The 17,346-nt window shown below is 44.5% G+C and overlaps 1 protein-coding gene across 1 annotated transcript; it reads right to left on the bottom strand.

The window, feature by feature from the left end:
- Positions 1-2,982: 2,982 nt before the first annotated feature.
- Positions 2,983-16,166, bottom strand: LOC135518248 (uncharacterized). Its single transcript, XM_064943268.1, has 9 exons — positions 15,929-16,166; positions 14,876-15,054; positions 8,143-8,247; positions 7,849-7,998; positions 7,392-7,631; positions 5,576-5,951; positions 5,119-5,360; positions 4,584-4,759; positions 2,983-4,315 (listed from the first exon to the last, which is right to left on the bottom strand). The coding sequence occupies exons 1-9, from the start codon at positions 16,047-16,049 to the stop codon at positions 3,439-3,441; spliced, it is 2,466 nt and encodes an 821-aa protein (XP_064799340.1). The 5' UTR covers positions 16,050-16,166; the 3' UTR covers positions 2,983-3,438.
- Between the last annotated feature and the right edge of the window lie 1,180 nt (positions 16,167-17,346).

The raw sequence follows: 17,346 nt of genomic DNA, 5'->3' as shown, positions 1-17,346 counted from the left end.
GCAGTTAGCATGCCAGTTGCGTGCTCCCTCAAAACTGGAGACATCTGAACAATATGGAACATTGAGGATCTTTTATTTCAGCTTATGAAACATGGGACCAACCCTTTACATGTTGAATTTATATTTTTTCAGATGCGCAACTTTGGTTTTTAGAAGGGGAGACTTAATTTGGCAGGGGGTCCTATCATTTTTTGGGGCATCTAAAGCTTAATTCCTTCATTCCTACACAATCTAATATGACCCATGGCCCTTTTAGCTGTCTCTATTTAGAACAACAAAAAGTGAACAAAAATGCCCAGTCATCAAGCTAAGTAAGAGATCATTATTAAATATGTTTAAGTGATTGATAAGTTTGAACTAGATCTATGATAATTCATTAATCAATATTGTGTTGCACCTTTAACCAATTGCCTAACAAATGAACAACTCTTAAATTTAAAGTACAAAGAAAACTTTTGATTGTCTTTATTAAGACCTCTATTTCAAATTTCACCCAGCCCGAGCCGCCTGCACGCCCGACCCCCACCAGTCTAGTCAGTAACTCAACTCTTTCCCCATCAACTTCCTTCCCATCTTTTTTTCATGTCCCATGTCATTTATATCATAGGCCTAATAGTACTGTAAAGGTCTTTTTTACTTGCCCACAATATAGCTGGGTCACCCCGCCCTGCCCCTAGGGGTCCACGGCCCTGCCAGCGCCCCAACCCAACACACCCCACACAGCTATAGGATCTTAGTGAAACATTCATTATTGGTTTCAGGTGTGTTAAGCAAAGGCCAGAGTGACATCCAACAGCACAGCAGACTCCCAGGTCAGCAGGGATTGCCTAAAAAGATATCTCCCATGACGTGGGCATGTTTTCAAGACAGACTCCTTTGTCGTACAGTGTTCCATATAAGGCATCCAGACCTTATTGAAGTTGTACAGTGTGCCCTTAATCTTGTAATAAATCAAATCTAGTGATGCATAACAGGGAGCTCTTGGTGAGTCTGGTGCTGACTCACCTGGGGTGAACGAGGTGTGCTCTGCCTGCCAACCCGACTCCCAGACGAGCTTCTCCAGCACCGATCAGCAGTGTGTCCTCTCCGACCACACCTGGTGCAGGAGGAGCCTCCTCCTCCGGTCCCCCTCGATGCGGCCCTCCTAACTCCATGGGGATAGCCGCGGGAGGGCCGGGAGGTGGACCCAACAGGGCCCGTTCTGGACTCCCGCGGGCAGCCAGCAGATTGTCCAGTCGGATGGACATGTCGATAAGTTTGTTGAGGGAGAGGATGGTGTCCCGACAAGCTAGCTCCCTGCGGACGTCCTCCCGGAGGCTACAGCGATAGAGGCCCATCAGTGCCCTGTCGTTCCACCCCGCCCCTACGGCCAAGGTCTGGAACTCCAGCGAAAAGTCCTGCGCGCTCCTTGTCTCCTGTCGCAGGTGAAACAGCCGTTCACCCTGAACTCAGGGTAGTGATCCCTTGCCGAGTCTGGGCCATTCCACACTGCATTGGCCCACTTCTGGTGCTCGACCCGTCAGACAGGAGACGAGGACGCTCATGCTCTCCTCCCCCAAGGGAGTTGGATGAACGGTAGCCAGGTACAACTCCAACTGTAGCAGGAACCCCTGGCACCCAGCCGCCGTTCCATTGTACTCCCTGGGGAGAGCCAGACGCAGGGCACCGGATCTGGATGCCGGAGGAGGGGTAGGTGGTGCTGGTGGAAGAGGAGCTGGAGGTGAAGTAGGGAGGCCACTCCTCTCCCATCGGTCCATCCTCTCCATCATCTGGTCCATTGCCGACCCAATCCGGTGGAGAATGGCCGTATGATGGACTCGCTCCTCCATCGATGGGAGAGGAGGTGCGGCTGCTCCTGCTGACTCCATTCAAATGGTGCGGGATTCTGTCAGAGTTTACTAGGAGTGGTGGGTTGGAGTCAGGTGCAGAGTGCAGAGGGTTCGGTAAATCGTCATTTGTTCTCTGGCACAAAATGGTCACGCCAAAATACAGGGTGCATAAAACAGACCAGCCCAAACACAGGACCAAACAGTCCTGAGAAAACAAACACGAAAACACATCCACAACCAACAGAGTAACAATACCGCACAAACCTAGTCGGACCTAACAGGCTTAAATAGACATAAATCAATCAACTTAACAGGGAACAGGTGCAACCAATAAGACAAAACGAAACAGAAGAAGGGATCGGTGGCGGGTAGTAGACCGGCGACGACAACTGCCGAGCTCCGCCCGAACAGGCAGGGGAGCCACCTTCGGTGGGAGACGTGACATCTAAACTATTATTCTACAATGTAGAAAATAGTAAAAAAACAAAAAAAACTCTTGAATGAGTCGGTGTGTCCAAACTTTTGACTCTTATTGTGTGTGTGTATATATATATATATAGTAAATATATATATATATATATATATATATATATATATAGTAAATATATATATATAGTAAATATATATTTATTTCGTTGTTGGACATTAAAGGCTGTGAAATCACCAGGAAATTGGCCTCCCGAGCGGTGCAGCGGTCTAAGACATTGCAGTGTTTATGGCGTCACTACAGATCCGGGTTCGATCCCGGACTGTGTCCCGGACTGAGACGACGCACAATTGACCTAGCATTGTCCGGCCGGGATGTCCTTGTCCATCGCGCTCTCGCAACTTCTGTGGCGAGCCGGGCACATGCACACTGACACAGTCGCCAGTTGTACATTGTTTCCTTCAACACATTGGTGGTACTCTTTGCCTGGTCCATTCAGTGTTCTCCTGATGCAAAATACCACTGACAGATCTTTTTATAAATAAATTAGGATAAAACGTGGGCTTAAAACTGAAGTTTCGTTTTTAATAAAAATAAATCAAATGGAAAAATCTTAGGGGGCATGTGATTTTTCTGCCCCCTATGGGCATGATGCCACTGGCTGTTGCTCTAACATAGCAACTCACATAGCAAATATGCCAAATGAATTTCAATGCGGAAACAGTCAGTGGTTGTATTTGGTTAACTTTTATTTAAAAGGTATGGATTTCAGCAAACAAAGAAAGCCAGAGAGGAAAAAAAATAGATACACGGTAAGGGTTTAAGAATTTACAATTTTGAAGTATCGATTATACAGCGACTCGAAGAATGTTGGAGGTTTACTCCAAAAACTCTAGGCTCCACTCAACTCCGCAGAAGAAATCAGCATGGAGTTGAGATACTTGGCTAATTTCTAAATAGTTTGGACTGTGCAATATAACTCATACATAAATTTGTTAGGGAAAGGTTTGTGAACGTGCGCAGCATCTTACATCAAGCTGACCCTTGTGATCAAGCAGCCAAACTCTTTCTAGAACTGGATACGTGATAACATCCTAACAAAGAGTTATTTGTACATCACCCAAGAAATAAGAGCGACAACCTGATAAATACCGTACTTTATTTTCCCTCTTTAGAAGAAAGCTATTTCTGAACATTTTCTACATCAACCCGGGAGAGCACTTTGATGCGTTTCGGCATGGCCACGATAATCTCCACCCCTGCCCTTTTTCTCTTCCCCTTTGAGGTGGTAACTGTTTTGACGCTAGCGTCCTTCTGAACCAGCATGGCTTCACTCTGAGCCTGGAGAACGTTCAGTTTCTGCCTGAGCTCCTGTAGGTGGTCAATGTCGTTGATCCCGCTCACATTCTCCATGATGGATTTGAGTTTGGCCACACACTCCCTCTGCAGTTCCTCCTTTTGCAGTTCCTCCCTCTCCCGCAGACCCTGTGGGGCCACCCACTGTGTTTGTATGCTATGCAGTTGTAACTGTGGAGTTTGAGGAGTTTGCACCAGTGGCACTGTTTCTTCAGGCCCATCCCACTGAAGAGAGACTGGGGAAGCTGGGGAGAGATGCATTAGACCATTGAGGGCTTCCTCTATCTCCTCTGTTGTGGTGTGAGTGGTCTGTGAATGCAGCGTGAGCAGAGGGTGGTCCCTGTATTTGGGACACAGGTGCTCCCAGGTCCAGTTAGGCTCAGACCTGAAGATGTGACAGAAGTGTTCACAGGGCAGGCGCTGGTCCCTCCACACCTCACACTCACAGGAGGGCCAGGTGGACTCTGAACCGAAGCTGACCGCGTAGGACCGCGCTGCCGTGGTCTCTGCCCGACTCTTCACCCGGAAGGTGCCGTCGGCGGTGTCGCTGGCCTGCTCCACCACGATGTCGGGGTCTTGCAGGGCCGCAGACATGTTGTCCATCACCAGGGCCACCACACTCCAAGGGCGATGCCACAGGAACGGAGGCACAGTGGGGTTGAGGTTGTACTCGCCAGAGGACTGGCTGTTGAGGTCTGTGTACCTGGAGATTCAGGGAGTGTAGCAGGTTTAGACTGACCAAACATCAAAACACTTACATTAAAGGGGAATTACACTCCAAAATAAAAGTATACAAAAGTAGTCAAATGTCAAGATGAGTCCACATCCTACATCTTAACCCCAATGCAGAAGATAAGCACTGTATATGGTGTTTATCTTCAATAAATGTTGCATATATCTCAACAGAAGACCACTTTTGATAGCGAATACTATTCTAAATGACATTGAATCCTATTCTAAAACGAACTTACCTTTGGTGCATCTGTGGGAAGTAGTCGTCAACAAGAAACTGTAGCATTTGGCTCAGGGTGTCTTTTTTATGGACCTTCATGTTATTATGTGTGAAAAAGTCGCTCTGCATTTCCAGACCTCCGTTCACCATAGACACAAAGTTGACAATATCAACCCTCACAGCGTTCGCCCATCTCTGAATGAACAAAAACAAGAGCATGTAGCTAACTGTATGCGCCATCATTAGACTAGGATGCACATTATGGACCTATAGCTAGCATATTATGGATCTATAGCGCAATACTGTATCACAGATTCAGCTAGCAAAAACATAACACACTTGCTACTGATACTTCTACAGATTGTCTACATACAGTAGGTGTGGTTTAAACATGCTGTCTGCTTCAGGATGAAAGCACCTCTAAGCACAGGTCTGAGATCTGCTTTCTGTCTAACCACCCTGACCTTCATTAATACGCAGGTTATGACACAGCAGGTCCAGGTCCTGACCCCATTGCCCCTATGATTTCAGTAATTGACATGTGCACTACAAACCTTCTCCTCTGACAGCCACTTGTTAGTGAACCAGTTCTTGAAAAGTTGTCTCTTTTCCAACCAGATGGGGCTCTGCTGTAGTAGTTCTACTGCCCCCTGGTGTTGCTCTCTGGTAAGGGCACCAGCAATGGCCTTCATCATATCAAAGATCCCCTCCTGGTTGGTGATGGCTCGGGACCGGTTGCTCAGCCACTTGGTCCAGGTCCTCTCCCGCAGGTGATCGCTGAAGACTGCCTGAGCACCTGAGATTGGAATGAGAAACAGTCCGTAATTAGCTAATTCTAACCCCCTAATGTTCTAGTATTTAGAGATTGTAACAGATTAAACATTTTCTTGACCAACAGGTCTTTTCAAAAGAAAATCCTGAAACTCACAGCCAACAGTGCTGAGAGCACATTATGAAGCTAACTTGCTTTTCCCACCTCATAGCTAACATTAAAACCTCACCACTGTTCACCTGTGAATGCTGCCTCCACCGCCTTCATCTCCAAAGGGCAGTGTTCAGTGAGGATGTAGGCTGGGCTCCAGCCCCGGTTCCACTGCCTGAACACCCCCAGCGCCTCTCCCAAGGCTTCGGCGCTCCTCGACTGCACGACAAACAGGCCCACCGGCGCCACGCTCACATTGGTGCGCACGCACAGGAAGTAGAGTGGCAGGGGGAAGCGCGTCCTCTTATAGGCCGCGTCCAGGAAGCACACCTCCTTGCCATACTGCCGAAGCAGCTGCCGCTGCCAGTCCGTCTGGTAGCAGAGCAACAGGTTCTCGACCTCTGATTGAACCCTAAGCAGGAAGTTGATTCTAGGAGCTTCTGCCTTCCAATTCTCTGCCAAGGTCTAAGAGGGGGGGGGATTGTTATGATTAATAGCTGAGGTGAAACTTTTGCATCCTTTCAATTATTTCAGTGCTAACCAAACTCCTTTTTGTGCCAGCGTGAGCTTTATATATGGTTGTGCACCTTGACTTTTGCTATGACATGTCTGTCTTATTCTAAACCACAGCAGTGATATTCTCATGAACTTAAACAACCCCAATGACGTGTCATGGAGTAATATTTATCTGTGCTCTGTTACATCACACACATGTATTAATTCACCACACCAAGTGTGTAGAAGTTTCAGACTACATACTTTCTACAGCAGTTCCAGAATGAGGGGTGCTTTAGCTCTGCTGGTGTTGCTGTTCTGTCTGGGGAATGGACTCAGGGAGAGAGTGTTGGGGTCCGAGAGAACGACACCACTCAACCCAGTTGTTGTTGTAGATTTACATAATAATGGCCAGCATCTACTGTCAACAAGTAAGGTGGCAGGTAGCCTAGCGGTTAAGAGCGTTGGGCCAGTAATAGAAAGGTTGCCGGATAGAATCAGCCGACTAGGTGAAAAATCTGTCTGTGCCCTTTGAGCCAGGCACTTTACCCTAATTGCTCATGTAAGTCACTCTGGATGAGAACGTCTGCTAAATTACTAAAATATAAATACAATTGCAATGGAGGCAATGACTATGTATCCAATTCAGTGACTGCGTTTAGACAGGCAGCCCAGTTCGGATCTTTTTAACCCTAGTCGGTCTTTTGACCAATCAGATCAGTTCTGAAAAAGATCTGATGTGTAAAGATCAATTAGTAAACACAGCCTTTGTTGGTGGAGAAAGGAGTCTCTGGAAAGACTCCAGGATCTGGGCTGATGACAAACATTTTCAGTGGCTTTCTTTCCCATGTAAGGATAACGCACCACAAAGATGTTATGAATTTTCATTTTTCTTGAATCCGTGGAAAACTCTGCATGTGCGTTCCTGAATTGTATGATAAAGGCTTGTCAAGTCTCTTTCTATCATGCACAGAAACAGGCACTGACACACAATCATCCAAACTGAAAACTACAGACTGGGATTTGGGAAGCTATTCAATTGTCATTTCAATTCTTCAATTCTTTACCCATTGATTCTAGAAGAATATAACGTATAAATGCCTCATGTGATCTGCACAACTGTCGGTTTATCCTTGATTTTGGGCATCAGGACACTGAAAGCAATATATACTGAAAGCATAAATGTTGACATGCAGAATGTTTTGGGACTATATCAAAAAAACTAATGAAACAGTAAAATGCCCCTTTAAACAAGTGTTTCAAAGAGGGTGGGTGACATGCATACAAACTGTTTATAAATTGCAGTGAAAACATACAGCTAACAACACCAGCCGCAATGGCCTTATCTCAGATGACAATCCAAATATCTGATGAATAGGTGGGAATGATAGTGCAGCACAGCCTTCTCACCAGCAGGTTGACCAGGTCTATTTTGCTGTAGTGTTCCTCCGCGATGACCTGAGCCATGACGGCATGGATGGTTTTCTCTGTGGGGAAGAAGCGCCTCAGCGGCGGCGGGGTCGTGTCTTGGAACAGCTCCGTCCGCACGTACTGGACCATCTGGTTCTTTACCTCCTTCACCTTCCTCACCCCCTGCTGCACCAACGCTCGGATGTAACCTTTGACCCTGTCGTCCATCTGATCTGCACCCTGAGGGAACGAGGAGAGAGTGGCTTTTTTAAGTAGGGAGAAAATACCCCTAACTACTGTTACAGGGTCAGATACTTGTGTTCCACGGGAATTTCAAGAGATGAAGGTTTTATTACATCTGTGTACCAAACAGGCATACAGACACTAGTTATGTAGCCTAAAGAGAGTCCAATGCAATAGATCCCATGGTCATAGTATAGTAATAACATAGTAATACCTTTCCAATAGGATGGCCCTTGTGGTCAGTGACACTGGGTATTTTGAGGAAATACTGTATCTTCCACTGCACTGAGGCTGGGTCTGTCTGGAGAGCTTGTTTGATGGAAATAGACATGACCCTCCTCAACCGTGATGTGTCCTTCTCCAACTGATGCAGTATGGAGCGAGCACACACACACACACAGATATAATTATGTATATTAGTCTGATGTGCATTCTAATGTTGACTGTGGTGCACGGTCACTGGAGTTACATAAGAAACATATATAAACAAACACAGTTTCACCCGTACCTTGAATCCAGGGAACTTCACAATGCGGCTGATTGTGAACACAGCAGGGCATGCTACTTTCTTGGTTTTCAGCAACAGGTTTCTTTTTTCCTTGCCATCTTTTGCCTGAAAGACCAAAATGAGTGGCAGGTGAGAATGGAATTGTTGAGATTGGTTGTGAACCCCACAACTACCTTGAAGCATTGATGAAACCAGGGTCATATTCATTATCATCAAGGACCATAACCATCCGAGCCACGGCATGTTCACCCCGCTATCATCCAGAAGGCGAGGTCAGTACCGAGAGACTGAAAAACAGCTTCTATCTTAAGGCCATCAGACTGTTAAATAGCTATCACTAGCCGGCCTCCACCCAGTACCCTGACCTGTCACTGTCACTAGCCAGCTACCACCCGGTTACTCAACCCTGCACCTTAGAGGCTGCTGTCCTATGTTCATAGACATGGAATTACTGGTCACTTTAATAATGGAACACTGGTCACTAATAATGTTTAAATGCTGTTTTACTCATTTCATATGTAAACTCAGCAAAAAAAGAAACATCCCTTTTTCAGGACCCTGTCTTTCAAAGATAATTTGTAAAAATCCAAATCACTTCACAGATCTTCATTGTAAAGGGTTTAAACACTGTTTCCCATGCTTGTTCAATGAACCATAAACAATTAATGAACATGCACCTGTGGAACGGTCATTAAGACACTAACAGCTTACAGGCGGTAGGCAATAAATGCCAGTTATGAAAACTTGGGACACTAAAGAGGCCTTTCTACTGACTCTGAAAAACACTAAAAGAAATATGCCCAGGGTCCCTGCGCATGTGCATGAACGTGGCTTAAGCATGCTGCAAGGAGGCATGAGGACTGCAGATGTGGCCAGGGCAATAAATTAGAATGTCCGTACTGTGAGGCGCCTAAGACATCGCTACAGGGAGAAAGGACGGACAGCTGATCATCCTCGCAGTGGCAGACCACGTGTAACAACACCTGCACAGGATCGGTACATCCGAACATCACACCTGTGGGACAGGTACAGGATTGCAACAACTGCCCGAGTTACACCAGGAACGCACAATCCCTCCATCAGTGCTCAGACTGTCCGCAATAGGCTGAGAGAGGCTGGACTGAGGGCTTGTAGGCCTGTTGTAAGGCAGGTCCTCACCAGACATCACCAGCAACAACGTTGCCTATGGGCACAAACCCACCGTCGCTGGACCAGACAGGACTGGCAAAAAGTGCTCTTCACTGACGAGTCGCGGTTTTGCCTCAACAGGGGTGAGAGTCGGATTCGCGTTTATCGTCGAAGGAATGAGCGTTACACCGAGGCCTGTACTCTGGAGCAGGATCGATTCACAGCATCATGTTGTGTGTCACAGCATCATCGGACTGAGCTTGTGGTCATTGCAGGCAATCTCAATGCTGTGTGTTACAGGGAAGACATCCTCCTCCCTCATGTGGTACTCTTCCTGCAGGCTCATCCTGACATGACCCTCCAGCATGACAAAGCCACCAGCTATACTGCTCATTCTGTGCATGATTTCAGTGTTCTGCCATGGCCAGCGAAGAGCCCGGATCTCAATCCCATTTAGCACGTCTGGGACCTGTTGGATCGGAGGGTGAGGGCTAGGGCCATTCCCCCCAGAAATGTCCGGGAACTTGCAGGTGCCTTGGTGGAATAGTGGGGTAACATCTCACAGCAAGAACTGGCATATCTGGTGCAGTCCATGAGGAGGAGATGCACTGTAGTACTTAATGCAGCTGGTGGCCACACCAGATACTGACTGTTACTTTTGATTTTGACCCCCCTTTGTTCAGGGACACATTATTCAATATCTGTTAGTCACATGTCTGTGGTACTTGTTCAGTTTATGTCTCAGTTGTTATTTGTTATGTTCATACAAATATTTACACAAGTTAAGTTTGCTGAAAATAAACGCAGTTGACAGTGAGAGTAAGTTTCTTTTCTTTTCATATACTGTATTCTAGTCAATGCCATCCTATTCAACTTTTGCTGTATAATATACACACTATTCTATCCTATGTATTCTACAAACTAAATATTCTAACCACATACTGTCCATAATGTCTCACTCACACACACACACACACACACACACACACACACACACACACACACACACACACACACACACACACACACACACACACACACACACACACACAGTACCAGTGAAAAGTTTGGACACACCTACTCATTCCAGGATTTTTCTTTCTTTTTGCTATTTTCTACCATGTAGAACAATAGTGAAGACTTCAAAACGATGAAATAACACATATGGAATCATGTAGTAACCAAACAAGTGTTAAATAAATCAAAATATAGTTTATATTTGAGGTTCTTCAAAGTTGTCACCCTTTGCCTTGATGATAGCTTTGCACACTCTTGGCATTCTCTCAACCAACTTCACCTGGAATGCTTTTCCAACAGTCTTGAAGGAGTTCCCACATATGCTGAGCACTTGTTGGCTGATTTTCCTTCATTCTGTGTTCCAACTCATCCCAAACCATCTAAATTGGGTTGAGGTCGGAGGATTGTGGAGGGCAAGTCAACTGATGCAGCACTCCATCACTCTCCTTCTTGGTCAAATAGCCCTTATACAGCCTGGAGGTGTGTTGGGTCATTGTCCTGTTGAAAAACAGATGATAGTCCCACTAAGCGCAAATCAGATGGGATGGCATATCGCTGCAGAATGCTGTGGTAGCCATGCTGGTTAAGTGTACCTTGAATGATAAATCACAGACAGTGTCACCAAAGCACCCCCACACCATCACACCTCCTCCTCCATGCTTCACAGTGGGATGCTTCACAGTGGGCACCACACATGCGGAGATCATCCGTTCACCAACTCCTACTCTCAAAAATCACAAATTTGGACTCATCAGACCAAAGGACAGATTTCCACAGGTCTAATGTCCATTGCTTGTGTTTCTTGGCCCAAGCAAGTCTCTTCTAATTGGTGTCCTTTAGTAGTGGTTTCTTATAAGCAATTCGACCACGAAGGCCTGATTCACGCAGTCTCCTCTGAACAGTTGATGTTGAGATGTGTCTTTTGATCTCTGTTTGGGCTGCAATTTTTGAGGCTGGTAACTCTGAAAATGTTATCCTCTGCAGCAGAGGTAACTCTGGGTCTTCCTTTCTTGTGGCAGTCCTCATGAATGCCAAGAGTGTGCAAAGCTGCCATCAAGGGAAAGGGTGGCAACTTTGAAGAATTACCAAAGTTCAAGGGGGCCGAATACTTTCGCAAGGCACTGTATATACAGTGGGGCAAAAAAAGTATTTAGTCAGCCACCAATTGTGCAAGTTCTCCCACTTAAAAAGATGAGAGAGGCCTGTAATTTTCATCATAGGTACACTTCAACTATGACAGACAAAATGAGGAAAAAAATCCAGAAACACACATGTGCGGATTTTTAATTAATTTATTTGCAAATTATGGTGGAAAATAAGTATTTGGTCACCTACAAACAAGCACGATTGCTGGCTCTCACAGACCTGTAACTACTTATTTAATTAAGAGGCTCCTCTGTCCTCCACTCGTTACCTGTATTAATGGCACCTGTTTGAACTTCTTATCAGTATAAAAGACACCTGTCCACAACCTCAAACAGTCACACTCCATACTCCACTATGGCCAAGACCAAAGAGCTGTCAAAGGACACCAGAAACAAAATTGTAGACCTGCACCAGGCTGGGAAGACTGAATCTGCAATAGGTAAGCAGCTTGGTTTGAAGAAATCAACTGTGGGAGCAATTATTAGGAAATGGAAGACATACAAGACCACTGATAATCTCCCGCGATCTGGGGCTCCACGCAAGATCTCACCCCGTGGTGTCAAAATGATCACAAGAACGGTGAGCAAAAATCCCAGAACCACACGGGGGGACCTTGTGAATGACCTGCTGAGAGCTGGGACCAAAGTAACAAAGCCTACCATCAGTAACACACTACGCCGCCAGGGACTCAAATCCTGCAGTGCCAGACGTGTCGCCCTGCTTAAGCCAGTACATGTCCAGGCCCGTCTGAAGTTTGCTAGAGAGCATTTGGATGATCCAGAAGAAGATTGGGAGAATGTCATATGGTCAGATGAAAACAAAATAGAACTTTTTTGGTAAAAACTCAACTCGTCGTGTTTGGAGGATAAAGAATGCTGAGTTGCATCCAAAGAACACTATACCTACTGTGAAGCATGGGGGTGGAAACATCATGCTTTGGGGCTGTTTTTCTGCAAAGGGACCAGGACGACTGATCCGTGTAAAGGAAAGAATGAATGGGGCCATGTATCGTGAGATTCCATCAGCAAGGGCATTGAAGATGAAACGTGGCTGGGTCTTTCAGCATGACAATGATCCCAAACACACCGCCCGGGCAATGAAGGAGTGGCTTCGTAAGAAGCATTTCAAGGTCCTGGAGTGGCCTAGCCAGTCTCCAGATCTCAACCCCTGTCATGAATCCTGCCGAAGATGGTGCCTCTTCCTGTTCGGGCGGCGCTCGGCGGTCATTGTCGCCGGCCTATTAGCTGCCATCGATTCCCTTTCCTTTTGTTTCTGTTAATTGGGTCTAATTGGTTACACCTGTTTTGAGTAAGTTTTGTTTGTAGGCTATTTAAGGGCACTAGGCCCGCTGGGTATTGTGCGGGCTTGTTCTCTGTTTATTGGTGTATTAGTGTGATCTCTATTCCGGACAGTTTTAGTCCTGTGTATTTAGGACGGGTTGTTTCATGCGCCCTCGTGTTTTGCGTGTCCGTGTCTCCGCTGTCTTTGGAATAAAAGATCCACGTACGGAATTACCTGCTCTCTGCACTTGACTCCTCCACTCACCATTCATAGAAGTCATAACAACCCCATAGAAAATCTTTGGAGGGAGTTTAAAGTCTGTGTTGCCCAGCAACAGCCCCAAAACATCACTGCTCTAGAGGAGATCTGCATGGAGGAATGGGCCAAAATACCAGCAACAATTGTGTGAAAACCTTGTGAAGACTTACAGAAAACGTTTGACCTCTGTCATTGCCAACAAAGCGTATATAACAAAGTATTGAGATAAACTTTTGTTATTGACCAAATACTTATTTTCTACCATAATTTGCACATAAATTAATTAAAAATCCTACAATGTGATTTTCTGGATTTTTTTTCTCATTTTGTCTGTCATAGTTGAAGTGTACCTATGATGAAAAGTACAGGCCTCTCTCATCTTTTTAAGTGGGAGAACTTGCACAATAGGTGTCTGACTAAATACTTTTTTGCCCCACTGTATATATACACACACACACACGTTTGGTGTCACTTAGAAATGTCCTTGTTGTTGGAGGAAAAACATTTTTTTGTCAATTAAAATAACATCAAATTGATCAGAATATAGTGTAGACATTGTTAATGTTGTAAATGACTATTGTAGCTGGAAACAGCAGATGTTTTAATAGTACCCGCAAAACACCAGTCTCAACGTCAACAGTGAAGAGGCGACTCTGGGATGCTGGCCATCTAGGCAGAGTTGTTAAGAAAAAGCCATATCTCAGAATAGGCCAATAAAAAGAAAAGAGGAACTCTGCGTAGAAGGTTAGCATCCCGGAGTCGCCTCTTCACTGTTGATGTTGAGACTGGTGTTTTGCGGGTACTATATTTAATGAAGCAGACAGTTAAGGACTTGTGAGGCATCGGTTTCTCAAACTAAACGCTCTAATGTACTTGTCCTCTTGCTCACTTGTGCACCGGGGCCTCCCACTCCTCTTTCTATTCTGGTTAGAGCCACTTTGCTCTGTTCTGTGAAGGGAGTAGTACACAGTGTTGTACGAGATCTTCAGTTTCTTGGCAATTTCTCGCATGGAATAGCCTTCATTTCTCAGAACAAGAATAGACGGACGAGTTTCAGATGAAAGTTCTTTGTTTCTGGCCATTTTAAGCCTGTAATCAAACCCACAAATGCTGATGCTCCAGATACCTAACTAGTCTAAAGGCCAGTTTTATTGCTTCTTTAATCAGGACAACAGTTTTCAGCTGTGCTAACATAATTGCAAAAGGGTTTTCTAATGATCAACTAGCCTTTTAAAATGATACACTTGGATTAGCTAACACAACGTCCCATTGGAACCCAGGAGTGGTGGTTGCTGATAATTGGCCTCTGTACGCCTACGTAGATATTCCATTAAAAAAATCTGCCGTTTCCAGCTACAATAGTCATTTACAGCATTAACAATGTCTACACTAAATTTCTGATCAATTTGATGTTATTTTAATGGACAAAAAAAGTGATTTTCTTTCAAAACCAAGGACATATCTAAGTGACCCCAAACTTTTGAATGGAAGTGTATACACACACACACACACACTTCGGACTCCGACATTGCTTATCCTAATATTTATATATTTCTTGATGCCATGCTTTTACTTTTAGATTTGTGCATATTGTTGTTAAATATTACTGCACTGTTGGAGCTAGGAACACAAGCATTTCACTACACCTGCAATAACATCTGCTAAATATGTGTATTTGACCAATAAAATGTTATTTGATTTGGCACCATATGGAAGAAAATGTACTGAAATAAGGTGGGACAACCTGAACTCCAATAAGAAAAGCTCCTTTCCTTTTTCCCTTGCACAATGTTTTGCTATGATGTGTCCTAATGAATTTGATCCAGGTTCAGATGCACAATACGTCCTAATCATTTACATGGAACACTTAAAAGGCGTTTCAGAATATCATAGATATTAGCACCCTTTGATCCTGAAGTTCCTGCCTCTTCTTGATTCCACACTTTGCCCGGCCCCTGTGGCATCCCATTAGCTTGTGTCCGATGAACACAAACGGTACACCGTCAAAGGGGATACAGGGAGTACCCTTGCCGTACTTCCATTCCCAGTATAGCCTGTTCTTGTGGTCCTGTGGTTTCCAACCTGTTTAGCAGAACACATTGAAAGAGCCATGAGTCCAGGGGTGTATTCATTAGTCGGATTCTGTTGCAAACCGTTTTGCAATGGAAATCGTTTACAGTCTAGGTACCAACCTGAGCTTACAGAGCAAACAGAACAAAACAGGGAGGGACCAACCTGAATTTGTCATATAGAAACTTGTTTTATTTTGCAAAACATTTTATGTATGGAGTAAACGGTTTCTGACTAATGAATACACCCCAGTAGTTTGCATAATATACATCACTAGCTACATAAGAATAATAATCAATCAATAGCTACTTAGTATAGCTAAATAGTATAGAAGGGCTAAAAGATAGCAGTAGCTTGATCAATGCAAGTTTGCTCCAGAACACTCAAAGATATTTTATAACTAACCCAAGATAGACTAGAGCCTGTCGTTTCCAATAGGAGCAAATGAATAATAGTGAGCAGAAGAAGCAAGGAGGTGGGCAGAGCCAAGCACGAGCTACTGAGATCCTATTGGCGCATTGATTTGCATATCTCATTTTAGGGAACGACTACTCTGTGAAGTACCCTTGTACTCCTTCTAAACAACGTATATTTTTTTAAACGTTGGCAAAGGGTGAAGTATACAAAACACAGTCCACTCTGTTACAGATTATACTTCTGAAAGAACTGTATAAAGATCAAATGTTTCATCGATGAGAAAATTTGCAGAATTTGGGCGAAAATCCATCTCGCTCCATCTTCTCTCACTGCCGGCCACTGGGATTCCTCTCATCACCATATTTGGTAGAGAGTAAACGCCAACAGGATGCATCACATATACACATCCGGTGAAATGTCTGTCTCATTGTTATATATGTGACGCTCTTTAGCTTGCTAGCTAGCTTACCTTGGTCATTGAAGCGCTTGTCCACACGGTAAGAAATATATTTCACACAGGTTGACTCTTCGACGTGTGAGATATGCTTATTGACCTCTTCAATTGTTTCAAAGACCGCTTCGTTGCTCATTTTTGATTATTATCTGTTACCAACGCAGAGAAACAGTCATGTAAACATTCAAATAATGTAGCTAGCTAGCTAAGTACCAGCACAGTTTCTAAACCCAGAGGTACAACATCGCGAGGCTTCTGGTAACGTTTGCGAGACCGATCAGGCCGGGGGTTGTGGTTTGAGACGTCAATGCGCAGTTCGGCGCGAGACGCCTTTAGACCCACGGACGTGTTTTTACCGTAGAGAATGATAAGAGGCCAACAAGCCATTTTAGCATGGGCATGCTGTCGCTATAATGGCACAGATATAAAGCTGAGTCCTATTTATCTCTATGCTTTCCACCAAAGATTTATATATCTTTGATTTAAAAAATAAATAAAAAGTTGTAGTAAATGGCACCTTTGTTTAACTAGGCAAGTCGGTTAAGAACAAATTCTTATTTACAATGCTCCGCCCTATGAGACTCACAATCACGACTGGATGTGATGCAGCCTGGATTCGAACAGTTGCAAAATGTAGTGATAGCCCTCCAACTTCAAGATCCTTTTTACCCTGTACAAATCTCCCACTTTTCCACCACCAAAGCACCCCCAGACCATGACATTGCCTCCACCATGCTTGACAGATGGCGTCAAGCACTCTTCCAGCATCCTTTCATTGTCTCACAAATGTTCTTTGTCATCCAAACACCTCAAACTTAGATTAGTCTTAACGTAAAACCTTTGTCCAATCTTCCTCTGTCCAGTGTCTGTGTTCTTTTGCCAATCTTAATATGTTCTTTTTATTGGCTAGTCTGAGATATGGATTTTTCTTTGCAACTCTGCCTAGATGGCCAGCATCCCGGAGTCGCCTCTTTACTGTTGATGTTGAGACTGGTGTTTTGCGGGTACTATTTAATGAAGCTGCCAGTTGAGGACTTGTGAGGCATCTGTTTCTCAACCTAGACAATAATATACTTGTCCTCTTGCTCAGTTGTGCACCAGGGCCTCCCACTCTTTCTATTCTGGTTAGGGCCAGTTTGCGCTATTCTGTGACAGGAGTATTACAAGATCTTCAGTTTCTTGGCAATTTCTCACATGGAATAGCCTTAATTTCTCAGAACAAGAATAGCCTTTTAAAATGAGAAACTTGGATTAGCTAACACAACATGCCATTGGAACACAGGAGTGATGGTTGCTGATAATGGGCCTTTGTACACCTATGTAGATGTTCCATAAATCTGCAGTTTCCAGCAACAATAGTCATTTACAACATTAACAATGTCGACATTGTATTTCTTATCAATTTGATATTTTAATGGACAAAAGTGCTTTTT

This window comes from Oncorhynchus masou, chromosome 28 (assembly GCF_036934945.1).
Source record: "Oncorhynchus masou masou isolate Uvic2021 chromosome 28, UVic_Omas_1.1, whole genome shotgun sequence".
NCBI lineage: Eukaryota > Metazoa > Chordata > Actinopteri > Salmoniformes > Salmonidae > Oncorhynchus > Oncorhynchus masou.
Note: the sequence above shows the minus strand (reverse complement) of the source record. Positions and strands in the feature narration are given on the sequence as shown.